Consider the following 19,665-nt stretch of genomic DNA (forward strand, 5'->3'; position numbering starts at 1 on the left):
TGATGCTGTGCTTGAGATTGTTTACCCCTAACATGTTGGTTGGCAGTGACAGCTTTGAGCCAGCCTAATAAATTCTTTTTTCTTTTTTCTTTTTTTTAACACTTTGTTAGTCTCAGTGTAACTGTGCATGCAGTAGCTCATGCTAGTACAGTCTGTTTGTGGTTGAGTAATTGTCTCAGTTGAGTCTCAAATATTTATTTCTAAAGAACATCCTCATTTCCTACTAGAAAGTTTTTATTAATTTAAAAGTAACACTGGTAGTTTCAGGAATTTTATTTTCTTATAATTCTTAAACTATTCACTATTCTCTGGCTGCAGATATATTCCAATGTGCAGCAGTACAAAAATACCAAATACCTAGATCCAGTCTGTTGGTGAAAAATAAAGTGCATTAAATACATAAGAAGCTGATGTAATGTGCCTTTTACTAATATGGGTGCAGGCAACAGAGAAAATACATTTCTTTACAGAGTTTTGTTTATTTTCTGTACCTTCTGAAGTGTAAAGAGTATTTTAAAGCCCCCTGTTAAAAACTTGATGATTCTGTTCTCCCTGGCTAGACACTGGCTTTAGTACATACACTTAGTTGGGATACAGAGGCAGAAGATGACTTCTCTATATGCATGGAATTTTTTATACCTTCTCACAAAGGTGGTTGGTCTCCCATCTGGGGCTGAAACACCACTGGTTCAGAGTTTAGTGCAGAATTGTGGCCTTTTAGTGCTGTGCCAGCTGTGGAGTCGTGGCCTGTGCCACAGCCTCGTCCTCATAAATCCCTTTCGGAAGCTCCCCAGAGTGTAAACCAAACATACACAGTACTGCAGCATGGAAAAGGGATTTATTTGCACTTGTGACTCCAGCCAACAGCCCATTCTTGGCTCTGCTCTGTCACTGTGCCTGCTGTCAGCTGCTGCACACATACCCTGAAGTGATGGCTCCCATCATGTGCCACTCCTCTGAAATGCCTCTGTGCATGCTCATAAATACACCCCTGGCATCATGTTCATGTCTACTGAAATAAACTGCACATAGTGCAGGGAGTCAGGCACACAGATCCCTCAAGTAAGGATTGGGATTTGTTCATCTCCTGGAGCTCCCATGCTCTGCAAAAACCATTCATCTGCAATAAGCAGAAGAGTAGAACCACAGGGGGTGGAGAGAGAGCATGTTGAGCAGAGAATGATCAAAATAAGCCATAGGATTGGTGAGTTGTTCCCTTTTGCCTTCATCCTTCTGTTTACAGAGACTATTCCACATGATCTGTTTTTTTTCTTTGGCAATTTCCCATCATTGTATCACCAATGAAATGACACCAGGGCAGTTGTCATCAGCTGTACTTAGAGCCTCAGCTGGCACATCTGGATCACAAGGTCCACCATTTGTTGTTTGCAGCAGATATCTCAGCTAAACAGGTATCCTGCAGCAGGTTTGGCCCTGATCCACGATGACCTGAGCAATTGGACCTCCCAGTGGTGTCAGTGGTTTCTTCTAATGCCCAGTACAATTCTTCTGGTGAGCAGAGCAGGCAGTGCCTTGTGTGTGGCTGTGTGCGTGGCCTCTGCTTTGCTCTGTGGCTCCATGTCCCAGAGGAGATCCTCAGCTGGCCCAGCTGCAGGGCTGTCTTTGAGAAAGCTGTCTCTTTTCTCAGCAATCTGTGTCCATGCCCTCCCACCTCATCCCAGCCCAGAAGAGGGAGACTGTGATGGTAAAGGAGCTCTACCTTTCTGGTCACAGTAGTAGCTGTCACAGAGAGAAGGAATTCCACACTGTGATTTCTGGTCCTTTGAGTCATGTTAATGAATATCGTTATTGCCATTTTCAGTGGGCTAGTGTGGAAAGTCATTCCCATAGCACTGAATCATGGTGTCCGTGCATGTCCTCGATTGTGTCACTTCATGAATGGGCAGCTGGGCGGACCTGACTCTTCCTGTGCCTGGGGTCAGGGCGTCCATCGCAGCTGCAGCAGCAGCAACTGCAGCCAATGATGGTGAGCACCAGCACAGTCACTGCAAAGACAAACAAAGGGTATTCATAGTGTAGGAGCAATCCCTGCAGAGTAACCCTCCAAGTTGTTTGGTGAGCAGCAAAAAGAGTAAAGCCTGGTTTCTTAAAAAAAATTTTTGCCCTAGATCCCCATCTTCCTCCTCCTAAGTTCCTCCTCCTTTGTATTGGCTTTCCATTTAATCTGGACAATCATTACCAGGTATTTCAAGACCTTAAGAGCTACATTCCAAAGTGAGGGTTTCTTTACCCTCTTAATGGGCTCTTGTTTGGGAGCTGACATACAGTATCTAAGCACAGCTAAGTGCCTGGAAAGGACAAAAATCCAAACTTGAGGGAGTTTGGTTACTCAAACTGGCAGCTGTATTTCTGAAGAGCGAGTTCAGCATACTCTTTAAGCATGGAGACTCATGACTGGGTTGACTTTACTCGTCTATATTTAGCTTGAAAAAAATAAGATACTTCAAGTGCAGGGGTTTGTTTCACAGAGCAGTGGGCTAACTGTCCTCTACTCTAGCCAGGATAGTTGGTGTTGGCAGGGGTGTGTTAGTTTATCTGGAGTAGAAAAGGATGTTCCATCCTGCAGAACATGTAAGAGTGTGAGCATGCCTGTGTGTGTGCATGTGTTTCTTTAAAGCCTGGACGTGGGCTAACATGTAACCAGACCTGTGAGGAGCCAGCTGTAGGAATGAACCCAATAAAGCAGCAGGTGTGACTTTGTGAATTCCAGCCCAGGGAGGAGTGTCCAGCTGGATACACACCCTTCCTTTTGGCCAGGAGCAAGCCCTGTCTTTGAGGAGCAGGGCCTGTCTTCCTTCCTGCTTGTTTTCCCATTGTATAAACAAACTTCATCCCACTTGATCCAGTAGTTCTCTGTTATTCCTTCCATGCCATCCCCACACAGAGCAGTAGGAGGGATCCTGCCATTACCAGAGGAGAATAAATAGGCTCATCCGAAGCATATTGACTTCCACTGAGCCAATACAGGAATGACACTCAGTCTCTCTTAAGTGCCTTCTGTGGCAGGGAGATGCTCTTAGACCTTTTGTCATAAACTATCTCCTATGCATCAAAACATTACAGCAGCTCTGGGCTGGTTAAAATATTGCTGATTTAACTAATGTTTAAAATGGGAGCTTTGGGGGAAGCTGTTCTGTTGCCTGTCATGCCCTGACCATGTAGAGGTACATGTTGAGTGCTAAAAAATCACCTAGGAATTAACCTGGGTCTTAAAGCCCAGCCTAGAAAACATCAGCCAACACCACCAACCCACCTACACAGCCTGGACAGCAAGTTACCCCCAGAGGAGAGGAGAGGAATTCTGACACCCCTTTGCCTCCACCCACAAACTCACCAATAAACAGAAGAACCACAAAAAAGCTGACAATCTCCACTGGGTCAGCCTTGGGCAGTCTCTGGAGCTTAAGGAGAAACTTCTCACCAATGGCTTGAACTTCCTTCAGAAAACGTTCAGAAGACATTCTGTCTCAGCCTCTGCAGGCTTTATGCTGCAGGAGAAGCAGAGAATAAACCTTTTCACTGACTAATGCTAGGGAGCTCCCAGCCTTCTTATACAGCTGGTGATCACAAGGAAAACAAGTTTATCTGGTCTCAGTCCTTGTTCCCAGTAGCTAAGGTGGAGGACTATTAATTGTCTACATGTTCTGGGACTGTTTTAATTTCAAAATCCAGCTTTGAGGGTGTTTTTGTCAACTGCACTGTTAAGCAAAGCCCAAACAGTTTTCCTTCTACAAGGACACTTTTTCCAGCAGACACTGAGTTTGGACTGGACAGTGCCTGCTCTTGGCTCTCACCCAATGAAAGTACTTTTTTTTCCAGTTGTGCTAACTTGTCCTTCCAGAAACAAATGCAGTTCTAACCCAACTTGAATTCTGAATGCTGAACTCCACTGTACATATTCTCCAGTTGTTTCTTACTGAGTAATACAAAGCAGACTCCCTTGAAGGCTTCTTGCACTTTCAGATACTGAACTCCCCTTCAAAAACAAAGGCATTTACCTCAACACCTCAATACAAGGGCATTAATAATGTTTTATTAACCAGTGTTACTGCATGTGATACTAAATTTAAAGTCTTCATTCATATGGACAGTTGGATACTTTTCAAGTTCTTACAAATAAATGCAATTTTATAAAAAAAGCTAAATTTTCTGTATTTTTTTTTTTCTTTCAAGCCACAAAGCAATATAGGAATTGAACAGTGGATTCAACCCCTCACTGCTGATGATGAGCAAAGCAAAAGCCCCTGGATCTGTCAGGGAGGTATCTCCTTTATGGAGCTAATCCCTCCTGCCCTTCTCAGAAATCTTAGGTCTTCTTTATTCTCAGAGTGATCATCAGGAGCTATTGTTACTGAAAATATTATTAGTCTAGCTAAGTTAAGTACCTCAGTTTTGTCACCAATATCTGCTGTTCTTTTACCCCATGAGCAAGATTTTGGGAGGCATTGCAACAAACTAGCTGGGCATAAGACTTAATCTTCAAATTTTGCTTTAGTCAGGAACTGGAATTGGATATTTTTGAGAAATACCCATAGCTCCACCTAAAACAAGTGTTTGGACAGATCAACACTTCAATGGGTTATAACTCTTACTTCTTTATTATATCAGAAAGTACTGGTTTGTGTGTGTTGTAACAGTCAACACTGTGTTTTGGGACTTGAACACTGCAATTTAATATCCTGATCTTGGTGATAACACAAATCCAAGTGACCAAGACAGCACTTCCAGTACAAACCAGCTAGTTCCTTATTGCACATCTGGCTTGGTTACTCAAACAAATGGATGCTTGGAGTTCAGTTTTTCTAAACACACTGAGGACAGAGAGACCTTGGCTGTTTCTCTGCATGCTGGGCTTAAGTACTGCAGTGCCAAGTTAAATTAGTTTTGTATGTTTATGCAATTCAAAAAGGGGTTTCTTTGTTCTTTTAAATCCAAGCTAAGGAATAAAAATCGGAACCAGCTGGTTTCTTAGAAATGGGGGTGGATGGAAAATCTACATCCACAGAAAGATCACTGTGCAAGTTAGGAAAGAGGCAGAGCTGTGGTCTTTTGACCTGAAAAGGTCACTTTTGAGACTAGGGTTAAATACTTCTTTCCAGATGATTGCATACCCCAAGTGAGCTGCTCCAGAAATGGCTGCTTTATCCTTAGTGCTGCAGGATTCTGTTTCAGGAGATTTTCAATTTTGTTTCCATTCCAAGAGATAGTGGAGGAGGCAGAGGTGAAGTGATTTGTGTTTTCTGTTCTTGCCTCTAGAAGAAAAAAAATTCAAAAACTAAATTTCTGACTCTAACATTGTGAAAATGTTTGTTCCCTTTGGAGGTGGTTCTGCCTGTCCAGAAGCTCTCCTATAGGAATTTGCTCTAGGTTTCCATACCATGCTTTGGGTTGCATCAGAAGCAACAGGTATAATAACAGCCAGGCTTGTGAAGTTTGGTTATACAGAGTAAAATGACTGATCAGGATTGTAGAACTCCATGTGGATTAGTGCTTGGTCAAAAATGATAAAGCCTGTCTCTGTAATGGACATTCATCTCTGCCAGTGGTAGCTGATCTGGAGCTAAGGGAAGGAGTTTTTGTTCTAAAACTTGCAATGAATGTTGCTTGTTTACCTTGGTCTGAATTACATCAGGGACAAAGTCTGATGGTGGTGCAGTCTCCAACCTACTCGTGAGGAAGCAAATGTTTTTCAGCTTGTCTTCACTTTCTGCTGTTTCCAAGGGCTCTCTGCTTTGGGATTTCTGCTTCTGCAGCAAGGCAAAAGGGTGAAAAATAAAATAATTCTTAAAGGAAAAATGTAAAATTACCCCAAGGAAGCCACTTACATTCATGGACTTCTGTATGTTCTGTTCTACCTGTGATGTAAAATCTTTTTTCAGGATTAGTTTGTTGTGACCTTTTCCCAGTTGATTTCAGTGGAATTAATATTTTACCCTTGGGATTAGCACAAGAGTAAGGATAGTGTGATTTAAACCAGTTGAATTATGCATCTGCATCATTTACAACACAAGGGTGATGACATTAATTATAATAACAGAGTGGAGCTGTGAGAATTAATTTGTTTTATTATATTGTGTTCAAATAAGCTTCCAGTCACTAGCAGTAGTAAGGCCAGGTGGTGCAAGATATTCATTGTGATGATTATTATTAAAACAGGAAAGTCTTAAGAGGTTTGAAACTTAAGGTTGTAGGCCTTAATTAACAGTTTACTTTCTAGGTCTGGAATGCTGTTTTAGAGCCTGGAAGAGCCACTCAAATTAGTACCTCAGAGGTTCTCAGGGATTTGGAGCAAACATAATTGTCTGCCAGTGTTTCCCTCAGCTGGGAATTTCTTCTTGCTCACCATTGTACTTCCTCAAAATTTCACCCACTGAGGATGGGAACCCTCCAGAGCAGAGGAGACTTGGCTGTAGGGCAGCAGAGCTGATGGAACTCATCCATGTTATGGAAAAAATCCCCAATGACCACAGTGCAATGTGGTCTTCATAACACATTGTCAGACTGATGTCAGGAAATTCTGCTCCACAGCTCTAGTTAGAGCTCACATGAAGTAAAAATCAGATGAGGAGAGGAAAGATAAGAATCTCACATAGAAAAGAAAATAACACAATGTCTTGTGACAGGCAGTTTGTGACATCCTGCTGGGATGGAGTGGCAGCCTGAAATTCATGGTTTTGACTAAAGAAATAACTCATTTAACCAGTGGAGCTAGATCATCAAACCTTTCAGCCCTCCTCTAATGTTGCAAGGCCCAGCAGGAGGAGGGAATAAAACAAATTATTTAATTTGGGTTTATTTGATTTTGATTTAAAAAAGGCTCATTCTGCCATGTGCCATGAGTTATTAGCCTTGGTTGAAAGGACAGAGCACAGAAATGATGCAAGGGAATGGCAAAGAGCTGCAGGTGTGCTGCTCAGCTTCAAGGATTACATGACCCTGTAAAACCAAAGTGCAGGTAGGTCCTGTGTTTGGGATATACATAGATTTAGATTCCCAGAAAGCACTAATGCAAATTCATCTTGTTGTGCCCACTGAAGAAAGCTGTGAAAATTGCCATAATAGCACTGAAATTATCTTTCTGAGTTATTTTAATGGACTCATGCCATGCTGAAGCACTCAAAGAAGTTGGCTGCTCAGCCCTTTGGAGAATAAAGCCATTTAAAAGCCTCAATCTAGAAATTCAAGAGAAAAGCCTCCATCAAGATTCCTTTTAGCTGCCATCTGGCTGCATATGGAGGCTTCTTCCAAGAAAAAGGGCTTTAGGGTGACCATGTGCAGTGGGGCTGACATCCCTGTGTCTGCCAGAAGCTGGTGAGGCTGCTGTGAGTCTTTTGGAATTGCTGTACATTGATCAGAGTTTTCTAGTCTGTCCTGATGTGTGTGGAGACAGCTGCATCCAAAGGTGAGCTGTAGGGAGTGGGTGAGCTGAAATTTACTGCTGAGAATGAGACACTTGTTTACACATAACCGTGGGGGTGTTTGAACAGCCTTTTTTAGTGCAAAAGGCACAAATTTAAGTTTGTGGTTTAGCCCCAGGACTGGAAGTTAGTAAATATAGTCAGTCTCCCTGGCTGCCAGTGATGCTGCCTGGCTGTGTGACTTTGGAAAGTCATCACATCCCACTGTTGGGTGACTTCATGTCGACAAGACAGCGGAACATGGAACCACATCAGAGCTTTGTTTGTTAATTGTTGTGTGTCCAAGTTTCCAGCATGCTTGGCAATCTTTAGATAGAAGGGCAACAAGTCCCTGCTTTTGCTGCAGTTCCAAACTGAACTGGCCATTATTTTGCTCAGAATTTCTTACACTTTGTTCACTGAGCCTGTTTAGGATGGATGTAGATCGAAGTGTGGTTTCCACTCTTGTTTGCTCCTAACCCAACCATGCTTCTCATATTGTTCTTGCCATGATCCTGCTCCATTGGTTTTACTGTGTTTGCATGGGTTTGTTGCTCTTTGTAACCTAAAAGTGGAGATAAAGCTTTGGAGGGGGGAGTTTTGGGGGGAACAAGAAGCTGCCAGTGCCTCTAGTCCTAATGCAGCAAGTCCTAATGAGGGTGAGTTGGCTCTCCTCCACTGCCCACAGCAAGAACACTCCAGACACCTTAAAAAGCAGAACCTTCCTGATGTTCCCATCAAGTAGAATGCCAGGACAACATTCTCATTGCAACCTTGGCTCTTCCCTAAGAGTGTGGCTCTGAAGAAGCAATTGTGTTGTTCTTACTCAGACAAGTCCAATAACTTGGTTGAAATTGGATCTGTACAGGGATGGGAGGCCTGTATGAATTGTGGGGACTTATCTAGTACGAAATCTTACAAGGCAAGCCCAATCTCATGGAACGAGGGTGCTGAGCAGCCAAAGGGGAGGGGATACTTTTTATTCTGCTCTAAAACTCTAAAATAAGCTCTGACTGTACTTGGCCACTTTGTAAAGAACGTGAAGGCTTGGCCAGTTTCAGGACGTACCAGCTTTGTTCTTGGGCCCATGAAATGTCCTTCTGATTTTATATGGATAAGGTCTGCAGTGCTTCCTGTTCTCAAACAATGCTGGGTTGCTAGGTGTGCCTATAGTGTAGATGTATTTTGGCATAATGTGTCATAATTCCTGCCTGACTGTCCATTGTTCTAAGCTTTTAGTGTACTGCTGAGATGAAAAGGGCCATAGAAATGCAGTTGTATTATCAATGCATGGTTTTCCTTCATCATTGTTAATGCAGTGGTTGCTGCCATGACTGTAGTTGACCAGCCATGTGAATCTTAACTATAGTTCAGACAAGCCCATTTTTCCTAAAACAGGAGTGCACAGAGCCAGACAGACCTATAATTCATTCCCAAGCAGATGAAAATAGTTTCCAGTATCAAGAGAATTCAGCCCTTTAACAGCACACACCCAAACTGGTAAATTGTAGCTCAATGCCATGGGAGAAAAGCTGGGACTTTGTCAGTTGGTTTGGAGCAGAAGGCCACACATTCCTGAGATTTTAAAGCTGCCCTGCCTGGGTCACCCTTTGGCTGGAATACCCTGTCATCTCCACCACCACTGCTTGGAGGTGGGTTTTGAGGCAGCACTGTAAATGTGCCTTCTATTCCCTACAACCTAATATTAGATTAATATAAAAAGGCACTGAATTCCCAGTTTCAGTAGCAGAGGTACCCACTGGGGCACTGAGCTGGGAATCTTTACACCTCTGCAGAGCACCCTGGTTTTCTCCAGTGGATCCCACAAATATATCCACAAAACCCCATGAGATAATTCCTTACTACTAGAAATTTCTTAAGTGGGGAAACCAAAACATTAAGCCATCCAATGAAAGGAAAAGGTCAATTTTAAAAATAAACCTGTAGCTCTTCCACAAGAGAACTTTTTTTAGGGTTGGTAATGCTTGAATCTAGCCTGAAAGTCTATTCTAATATTAGTAAAATACCCATTTCCCAAGAAGCTGACTGAGAGGTAGCTGTGTGCCTTTTAGTGATTTCACAAACATAGTGGAATCTATCAGTAGTTGGTGTTTGAGGTCCAGCATCTGCAGGCCCTGAGAGTGCTGGAAACTTCTCCACCTTTTTACAGCCACCTCTATGCCCTGTCCTTGATCTCACATCTACTAGTCTCATAAATTACATGCATTTCTGAGTTTTGTGAAATATCCTGGACTAATCCTAGTAAAGGTATAGAAACTCAAGACCAGAATCTGCAGCAGCTGCTACCTGAGGATGAATTGTTTGGAACCCCATCAGCTGTGGCTGTGTGGGGTAGGGGGGAGAGCCTGCATGGAGGTGTGGGGTGGATGCTGCTTACAGATAGGAGCAGCTCTATCAAACTTTGTACCTTCATTGCCACAGCCACTGCTGGGTGCAGTCAGGCTGAGGCACTGTGACAGCTGTAACACAAGCCATGTCCTGCTGCTTTTATCCAGACATGTGTTTCACATTGCTGTGCCTCTCCCCCCACACATGAACAGCACGGCTGCAGCTGGACAAGCCCCCAGCCAAACCCATTAAGGTTTTCTTTTGGCCAGGAAAACTTGGCATGTTTCTCTACCTCCTTCCCTCCCCTGCTCTTCTCCCCTCACTCCTCCCTCTTTATTTAATTTGGTTTTTTTTTGGTTGTTGTTTCCCTAAACTTTGTTTTTTCACATGCTTTTTTAAGAAACTATCTTAACTGCAACAACCAACCTAGCAAGACTCTCCATTAGCAGGGTGGAAACTTCCCCTGAGCCTTAGGGCCAGGCTGGAGGCCTGTGGGTCTGAACTAGAACATCTCCTCACTTAGGCAGTTCCAATTCCATGTTTGTACAACACTAGGTCAGAAAGACCTGCCCTCCATTCCTGGTAAATGGAGAGAAGTGGAAATACCTGATCCTTAACATTCCTCCCTACAGGCATGTGTAGGATTGGGAAGACCTCTTTCTGTGAGAATTGGCTTTCTGCTCCTGTTTGTAAACAGCTGATTGCTGCTCCTCCTGGGGGTCCCAGCTCGGTGCTGGGAGCTGCAGCAGCTTCCAAACAGAGAAGTCAGCTTCAGATGGCAGCAAATGGGGATTTATATGGCCAGTCTCCATTACCAGCCCCTCTTCACCTACCCAACAGCAAAACAGAGACGGGAGCACAGGCGCTGGGACACCTCTGTAAAACCAAAGCTTGGACACAATGGTCTAAAATGTCTTTTTCAACCTAAATGATTCTATGTTGTATAATCTCATGTATTTAGGTGATCCTTTTACTCTTTCTTCCCTTCCCACTGTATTCAAACTTGACGGTCTGGTTACTGTAAGCCATGAGCTGTGTATGTGCATGAACGTGCCTCTCCGAGCAGCGGGTTCTCACGCTGCTTTGAGCACTAAACCAGCATCTGTGCCTGATACACTGGCTGAATTCTTCTTTTTAAAATGTTCTCATTAGAAGCCGTGTAAAATCTTTCCGTTTATTTCTATTGGACACAGATGCTTAACTTGCACAGTGTGCTAGTTCCCCGACCAGGGTTTATTTTCTAAGCTCTCTGCTTCAGGATTTGGGGGATAAAACTTGGCTGGAGCTGGGAGGAGCTCCGGGGAAAAGCTGTGGCTGGCACCCGTCAGGTTCCATACGCGCTGCTAAAGGCACGCACAGCCTCGGAGCCAGCTGCCTTGTCCACACCGACTATTTCTGTGTCAGGTCACAGCTTATCAGGACACACACTGTGTAAGAGCGCAGAAACCCGAGCCTTTGTCCCCGGCAGAGGAGTTAGAGTCCCGCTCGGGCTCGGAGCTCCTTTTGTTACAGGGCGGCTGCGGCACAGCAGCTCTCCGCAATCCCATTAAAAGCTTTTCTCCTGCCACCTTCGCTCCTCGGTTCCCTGGCAAGCCAATCCAGCCTCCCAAGCTCCGCTGCGTGGCTGGGCGAGCAGGGGGAGCTCCCCAGGCTCCAGCCCCCCGCTAGCAGCGGAGAGTGCCGCGCTTGACCCAACAGCAGCGATAGCTCAGCCTTACCCCGACCGACAGCTCTTCTTCTCCTCTTGTTTTTCTTTCCGTCTTCTTAAACTTTCACGTCATCTCTCCCTTCATCCTGGCTTGCTGCTCGCTCGGCTCCTCTCTGCTCCGCTGCTGACAGCCAGCTGTTGTCTCTGCCTTTCTTCCTTTTTTTTTTTTTGTTGCTGGTTGTCCCGGAGATGCGAAGTTTCGTGTTACATGTGTGCCAAAGAGGGAGGGAGAGGAGGCAGCGCAGGCTGAGCCAGAGCCGGTGCCAGCTCCCCGGGGCGCCCGAGGGCCGGCACTTGTTGCTGGCTTCCTCCGTGCATCTCCTCCCTGAGAGTTCCTTCTTTACCTTTTAATGACGCCTTCTCCTGCCCTGAGACTTGAATCGATTCCTGCGATAGTTTGGGGCAATGTTAAAGCGAATAACTTTTCTGTATGCTGCCCAGTTTCCTTCCGGCTGCCGGGGGAAGGAGCTTTTCTCTTGTGTTCATTGAACAAGGACAGTGCAGCACTGTGAGAGACCTGCCCCGGACAGGGCAGCGCATTTCGTACTGGGATGGTGAATTTGCTCCGTGCCCTTGGCCAACTCATTCACTCTCTTGATGCTGAGCTTTTCTTGTATTCTGGGGACAGCTGACTGTCACTGCTGTGCCTCAGAGGGTGATGCTGGAAGGACACAGCCGTTCAGAGAGGTGCAAAATTAGAAGTTCTCATCAACCTCATGACTTGCTCTTCTCTTAGATAAAGCTCATTAAGTGGCTTTCGCTTGGCAACTGCATAACTAATTTGCCCTCATATAATTTTTATCTTTTTTTACCCTTTCATTCACATTATTCCAAGACTTGCTGAGTTGTTTATTTCACGAAGCATTTCTGATGAGACTCTCTACCCTCTGGCTTATACAAGGGAATGCTTTTTGCTGGTGTTTTTTGGGAGAGGCAGAACTTCTTTTGGGATATGTGACTCTGCTTCTCTGGCTATCCATCTGCTTCTCCTAATTGTAGGAATAGGGCTCCTGTTTTATGTGGTGTAAAAACAAGGACTACCAAAACGACACAGGTGCAGGCAGCTTTGTGATCAGTTTAGCACTTTCCTGAAATGTATTGCCACAGACAAAAATGCATTAATAAACCTCATTGTTATTTGGTTTTCATCCCATTCCATAGTGTCAAATGGAGAGGGGGGGTGTGTCTGAAAGGACATAATGATTTTGTTTAGACTTTTCAGAAACCAATGGTCAGCTCATGAATACTTTTTTTGAAGGGCAAGGGGAGATAAATAATACAGTAGCATATTTAAAAGATGAAATAATTTTAGGACATGTATAATAATATAAACTGCCATTCATTTATGTAAATCATTTATATCTCGTGGACATTAGTCAGATGTTGGTGTGACTGGGGAAGCTTTCCCCTCACATGTTAATGCATAACTAACTATGTTTCAGAAACTCTTGTGTTAAGCATTAATCCAGTGATTAACCCCAGCATCCCTGTTGGTAACTTTTAGTTTTTGCCTTTTGACCTTATTTTTAGGATTGCAATTTTAGTTTTGCAGCTGAATTTCCGTTATGACCCAACTCCTGGAAATTGTTGGCTAAAGTGGGGCTGTGGCTCCAATCTGGGTAATTCTTCAGGAAGAAAAAGGCAGTTACAGGAGGCTGGGTGGAAAGGGCTTGGCTTTACAAGCCTGATGGGTTAGAAACTGGAACTCTAAATTCCAGTGAGCTCACAGCTGATCTCTGCTTCCACCAAAGCCCTCCCCTGGGGCATCTAAAGGACAGAGGTGTGTGTGGCTGTCCCTGCCCAGCACAAGCCTGGTGAGCTGTGGGAGTGGGGAGAGGGCTTGTCCCTCTCTGAATGCCTCAGTTAACTCTAATAGAGATCAGTGCGTGCGAGGGGAAGAGACACTCATTCTCTAATGAGAATGCCTGCCTGTTTTCTTTTGGGGAAACAAAAAGCTGACTTGCAGCTCGCTGACATTTCTATAGTCACGTTGCACTGGCAAGCCAGGCAGCACCAGTAGCTCTTTTGGAAAGGCAGGACAAGGGGATCGAATGTGTTGCCCCCATCGCGGTCCCCCCACCCTTGCCCTGCATGTGAAAGGAGCTCTTTGAGTGCTGGAGCAAGTCAGTGTGGCTCTGCAGGGGGATAGAAAGGCAGCTTTGTCAGAGCCTCTCCAGGCTTTGGTGCCCTGCACAGTGCACACACCCTGCTGCAGCCCCTTACCTGAGCACTGCCAGCTCCTGGCACTGCAGCACACTCAGGTCACTGCTGGGGACAGGAACCTGTGAGCTGCTGCTGTGCTGCCTTCCAGATCAACCCCCAGGCCGTGGGAGGGGGTGAGCTGCAGCCACTGCAGCCCCTTTGGGGGGCTTTGGGTTACCCCCAGACACACACAGACATAACTGAAGAAGAAAACTGTGCAAGTTCTGACATGCCTTAAAGGGTTTAGAGTAAATGAGGTGTTCACTCTCTTACTTTTCCTGTCTGTGACCCACTTTTTGCAGATGAAGTTGGGAAGCCGCTAGGGCACACCTTGGTAGAGAAGAAAAAATTCCACCTTGTTCTTCCTTGTAGTAAAACTAATTTTCTTATAAAATAACTTTTGTTCTCACTTCACTGCAGGATTTGGTCTCTAAATACCTGAAGTGAATATTTTCATGTATTTATTATCAACATTTTGACTAACACACAACCAGCCACCTCTGCTGTGAAACTTTAGTTTTAAAAATCTCCTCTAAATTCTGCTTTCTTTAAAGAAGGGGGTAAAGTAACTGCCTGATCATTCTTTGGCAAAATCAGTGTATTCCCTGGTTTAAGTTAGGGAGTGTTTTAGAAGAGAAATTACTTCCTGCCTGTATTGCCAGTGATCATATTGTCACCAAATTCTTTTTTATGTACCCCAAAACACTGATGCCTGCCAAGAATCTTTTGAAAATTTCTGGAAGAATCTAATCATCTTCACATGGCTGGTTTGCTAATCCTGGTAAACTGGTTGTGCAATCCTGTGTGAGCAAATGGACTGGTTTTCATGTAGGACTCTACCCAAACTTTGGGTGCTGATTTGGAGCATGAGCCCATCAAGATCCAGACCATGTGATCTGAATGGTGCTCCCTTGTGACCTCACTCTGGACTCTATTTCTGGGACTTGCTTTACATTCCTGTGTCTTCGAATATATATTTCTTCACCTTCAAATCACAAATAATAAACCTAGAAGCTCTTCAATGTGAGTTATATAGATATAGTCTTGAGTGTAGTGGTCAATGGAGCCTCTTTACCTGATAGGACTGGGAATATTTTTAGCCAATGATACAGAATTAATATATGTATATTTCATTTCAGTTGATGCATATTTTATCAACTGCTCCTTTTGCAGATCTGAAAGGGTTTAGCAGAGAAGATTAACACTTTTTTTTACATATGGGGAAGTGGAAGAACAGAAACTTTAAGGTGCCAGGACTAGAGCCCAAATTCTGCTCCAAGGATTAAACCCTGTGATTCCTGGAACAGACATTCTCTGTGAAAAACAAGACTCAAATCTTTATCCAAAGACATTGCATTGGAAGGGTGGAGTTTTTGTGGATAGAAGTGATGACCAGATGATTTTGCCTTGTGTTTCCAAGCTGTCGCCACGCTGCCATAGCAAAGTACTTCGGTGATGTCACCCCACCTTGCAACAAGTGCTGTGACTTCTGCAAGAACCCAGGGGCAGTGAAAAGACAACTGGAGGAACTGGAACGCTGCAGCAGCCACTGGGGCAAAACCTGCATTGGGCCCACAGGGTCCTCCTGGGACAGCTACGACCCAGAGCTGTACGAGGGCGGCAGGAGAGGCTGCAGAGGCTTCAGCAGGTCTGTACCTGATGAGGTTACACTCATCTCATAGGAGCATCCACCAGCAGCAGGCCCAGACACTCCTATTTTCAGCACATGTTTCTGTGTGGATGGTATTTTCCTGTAACTTTCTGGCAGCAGCAGCTGGAATTTCATTTTCCACACACTTTGGCAGCCTCATTCACATTCGTGTCCCAGAGAACCAAAAGCTGTTTTGACAGAGCTAAGAATTGCCCTGTACAATGTAATTGGCTCAAGAAACTAGCCTGAAATTTTTGAAAACAGCGAATGGGCTCTGCCTGTTCATAGTCACAAGGATCAGAAATGTTTAAATTTGAGACCAAGATGACATGGTCCAAAGTTCATTTCTGATTTAACACAACTGTCTGTGGCCAGGAGCCCTGACAGGACTTAGTCACCACAGATGTTATGAAGTGCCAGTGTCAGATTCTTCTGCAGATTGCTGCATTTTCCTATCATCTGACAGCAAAAGGAAGATGTGCAGTGAGAAACATGATGAATTCTGTAAAATGTTTGGCAGTGTGGAGGTGACAACTTCTCTTTCCCCTTGTTCACTGGCAGAGTTGCAGTGACTGTGCAGCTGTATCAGGATGAAATTTCTCTGCTGGCACTGCCCATGAAGCTGTGCCAGGATACACAGTGCTGTAGGCTGGCCAGGCCCTCTGCTTTACCTTAAAAAGCTTGAGATTGATGCCTTTGTTTTTTGGCCAAGTCCAGCTGAGTCAGAGGAAACCAGGACTTGGGACTTAAGCCTGTGCTTGGTCTCAGGACCTGAGAAGCCACAGCCAATGCTGTTGTACAGAACAGTGTTTGCCACTTGGTTTATTGAACCTTTCCATGACTTCATAGTTTTGCTTTGGAAGTTATAATAGTCAGCAACTCTAAAGCTTAAATTTGTGATAGCTGTAAGGGAAGCAGTGAACTCCTGGGCTACATCTGATGAGGATCAGCTGCTGCATTTCAGTGTATTAGAGATGGGGATTTCATTTATTGCAGCAGCCTGTGAACAAGTGAGGCTGAGGAATGGATGTTGTGCCCTTTCTGCATCTCTGCTCCCAGGGCAGGAGGGACTGACAGATGGGATACATGACATGAGGCAGTGGCTCCTGAACCCCCTGGGAGGGTCTGGCAGAGCTTCTGAAATGGAGCCCTCCATTCTCAGGACATTTGTTACATGCTCTTAGTTCATGCCACTACCTACTAGTTTATGGGATTAAATGCTGTGAGTTTTTGGAGGACAGTCACTGCTGTCCTGGTTGGGAATGGCAGAGAAACTCGAAGTGAAGACATGTTCAAAAATGATGTGAGATACATCACTGGGATGACTTCCCAAACTTGTCCCCCAGTTAATGCTGCAGCTACAGAAATGCTTGTTCCTCTTGCTGTCCTGCCTTCCCCAGGTATGATGAGGAGGGTGGTGGGAATTGGGAGGAAGAGAACGAGGAGCGTCGGAAACGGGAGTGGGACAACTTCTACAAGAAACAGATGAGTCTGCGCAGGGTGAGTGGGGTCAGCTTGGAGGGGAGCACAGAGGGTGTGCTGTGAGCCATAACAGCCTCCTGGCACCAATGACATCAATTATTTCATCTTGGTGTTGCTTGTTGTCTTTCACTTCTTGTACCTCTGCTGTTGCTGTGCTCTCCATGTTCTGGGTCAGTCCCATAATAGGAAGAAATGCAGTTTATTCATGTGCTGGTTTCTCTGCAGTGCTAAGCAAGAGGAGCCTGTTGGTTTTAATGCCCATGGTAGTAGTAAAAACAGATTTTCCCATTCAGCTTCTCTTAAATATTCCTATAGCAGAGGTGAACTTTTGGATTTGGTTCTCATTCTTGTCTTCTCGGCCCTATTTTGGCACTTATTCAATGCCTTTATAACTTCAGTTTAAATTTTCCCTGGAGCAGGGATATAAAACATGTCTTTTGTGCTTCTAGATCTGCATGTGTGTAGTAGGAATGGAAATGTCTGACTGATCTTTGTTTTCTTCCAGGGCAAAGAACCAGAAAAGGAAGAATTTGTTCCTCCAAGTAAATATCTTCTTTGATTTATAATGGGTTTTCTTTGGGAGAAGAAAGTCTTGTATTTTGCAGCTGCATGCAATTTGTACAGCATCACCACTGGAGGGATCAGTCCCTAGGCACATAGGTCAAGCTTTTGGCTGTGAAAACTTGGCTGGAGGAGATGGACCAAAGCTTAGCTTTGGTTGGGGTGAAGATATGGAATGAATCTTTCTGAACAACATTTCCAAATAAGCAAGAGAGAAGGAAAACTCTGTCTAACCTGACTTTATAGTGTTGGCTATTTCTGCAGAGGTTATGCAGCAGCAAGAATAATAATGCTATAAGAAAACTGCTGAAAACCTTTGTTGTTAGTAACTGTGCTGCTTGGGGCCCTGTCTGGCACTGTTGCAAAAGAACACTTGATAGATCAGGTTACTCTGTCCAGTCTGATTTTTATGGTTGATGTTGTGGGGAGCAGAAAATATCTGAGTTTCCTAAGAGCCTTAAAGAAAGGTTTTCTGAGGTGGGAAGGTTTTGGAAAGATGTTAGTCCTAAACTCCAAAGTAGATGTTCTCAGTCAGAGAAAACATTCTCACTTTGATTTCTGCCTACTCTTTTGGAGTGTGAAGCTTCTCCAGGTAGAAAGGGTGACCACAGTGTTCCTTGGGGTGACAATTCAGGGAGGAGAAAGCCAGGCAGTCCTGGACCTGCACCTCTCTGTGACAGCTGAGATGTTCTCCATCAGCCTAGCCCTGCCATGGCTCCTTTCCCAAATTCCTCTCCTGTGGCAGGTGCAGACTGTCCCCTGAAGGATGCTGCCAGCAGGAGGATCTCCAAGCTCACTGTGAAGGTAAGTGATGTTGCAAAGAACAGCAAGGCTTCTGCCTGGCCTGTCCTTAATCCTTCAGGGGGGGAAGTCCAAGAGGCACTGACCCTTCTGCAGAACATGTCTGAGTATCCCATGTTTCCTAGGGCCGGGAACACTGCCTGAGAATGCTGGAAGAAGCTTTGAGCAACAACCAAAAGATTCCAGCAGCAGAGGGAAAATGGTATGAGATGAGGAAAAAGGGGTGTATACTGAGTCCCTTAACACAGGGCCTGCTCCTCCCTGAGCACAATTACCATTCTCATGGAATGCTTTCTATTTTGCCCAAGGATGTAGTTTTGCTTAACAGCATCATTCTGGCAGTGATGTTGAAGATCAGACCTGAGGGTTCCTGTGGCTGATCAATGTTATCAGCTTGATCCCAGGAGCAGCAGTTCTTCCTTATCCCACAAGATGGGGATAGTGTTCTTCTCAAATGGAGCAGTGGGCAAGAATCTTCATTTAAATCAGTTTTCATCACCCTTTCAATTCTCCATCAACTCACCTGTCTATCCCTTAGGACTTAACTGGAAGTTATCACTTATTCTTGCACCAGAGGGAGTGAATTTTGTACTTTCTGGGAGATGGTTAAGCATTAGTGTTCACTTTGCAGATGCAGAAGTGTGTCTTGCCAGGAATCACCCCAGCCTGTGTTTCAGGTCAGACCCTGGTGCCTGTGCAGTGGAAATGGAATATGAAGCTTTCCAGACCAGCAAAATGGCAAATTCCTACAAGGCAGCTGTGCTAAAGAAGGTAGGGACAAACATCTACACCTGCTGCTCCCTGGCACGTGGGAGCTCCAGGGCAAATAGGGCAGAGTTTTTTTCACAATGGGAAAGGTGAAGGACAAGTTCTCTTTTGCCTTGGGTATCTTACAAATCTTTCTTCTTGATTTTGTTTCCAGGAGGGCCCAGAATCACCTCAGGTTCACATCTTTGTTGGCTTTACAGGCTCTGAAAACCTACATAGCAGTGCAGGCTTATCCAGAAATGATCTAGCAATAAGGGATTTGGGAATTCCTCAGGCTGCTGCTGGTTTAGGTTATCTGGTTGTCATCATTCTCTCTGAAGATGTTTGTGTTCTTAAGGCAGGTGCATTTCCAGGGCAGATACTTATTTTGTTACTATGGCTTCTAGTATCTACAAAGACAGGAATACATAAAGATTTCTGGCTATTAGTAAATATTTCTGTTCTGTTTTCAGGTGGCAGAAATCAATAAAGCCTCCAAACAAGGGGAATTGTTCTCAGTCTTTGGGTCTGGAAGAAGTGGTAACAGTAATTTGGAAACAAAACCTGTGTCTCTAGAAGGAGACTTTGTCCCTGCATCCCAGGTTCCCTCGGTGAGTACTGGTGGGATAGACACAAGGGAATGGTGTGTTTTGTCTCTTTGCCTTTTTACAAATTTATTTTGTGTCCTTTCTGTGGCCACTACTGCATATTTCTACTGTAATTGCTTTTTCCTCTCTGTCACATTG

At 44.6% G+C, this 19,665-nt stretch overlaps 2 protein-coding genes across 6 annotated transcripts in view; one reads left to right on the top strand and one right to left on the bottom strand.

Moving 5' to 3' along the window:
* The window catches only part of RECQL5 (RecQ like helicase 5), a 37,716-nt gene that overhangs the window by 13,942 nt on the left and 4,109 nt on the right, over positions 1-19,665 (top strand). For all 4 annotated transcript variants that reach the window (XM_079323403.1, XM_079323405.1, XM_079323404.1 and 1 more), the window contains exons 9-15: positions 15,098-15,325; positions 16,729-16,828; positions 17,316-17,352; positions 18,117-18,175; positions 18,298-18,374; positions 18,850-18,943; positions 19,393-19,530. In XM_079323403.1, coding sequence (XP_079179529.1) covers positions 15,098-15,325; positions 16,729-16,828; positions 17,316-17,352; positions 18,117-18,175; positions 18,298-18,374; positions 18,850-18,943; positions 19,393-19,530 — 733 coding nt within the window. The remainder of the gene's footprint in view (positions 1-15,097; positions 15,326-16,728; positions 16,829-17,315; positions 17,353-18,116; positions 18,176-18,297; positions 18,375-18,849; positions 18,944-19,392; positions 19,531-19,665) is intronic.
* SMIM5 (small integral membrane protein 5) lies at positions 259-11,978 on the bottom strand. Of its 2 annotated transcripts, XM_079323473.1 has the most exons (4): positions 11,486-11,974; positions 5,133-5,273; positions 3,356-3,509; positions 259-2,006 (listed from the first exon to the last, which is right to left on the bottom strand). In XM_079323473.1, exons 3-4 carry the CDS (start codon positions 3,480-3,482, stop codon positions 1,894-1,896), a joined length of 240 nt encoding a protein of 79 aa, XP_079179599.1. In that variant the 5' UTR covers positions 3,483-3,509; positions 5,133-5,273; positions 11,486-11,974; the 3' UTR covers positions 259-1,893. The 2 variants fall into 2 exon arrangements, with proteins under 2 accessions (XP_079179599.1, XP_079179600.1); XM_079323474.1 differs by lacking the exon at positions 5,133-5,273 and having other exon boundaries at positions 11,486-11,978.

This window comes from Erithacus rubecula, assembly GCF_903797595.1.
Source record: "Erithacus rubecula genome assembly, chromosome: 20".
Lineage (NCBI taxonomy): Eukaryota > Metazoa > Chordata > Aves > Passeriformes > Muscicapidae > Erithacus > Erithacus rubecula.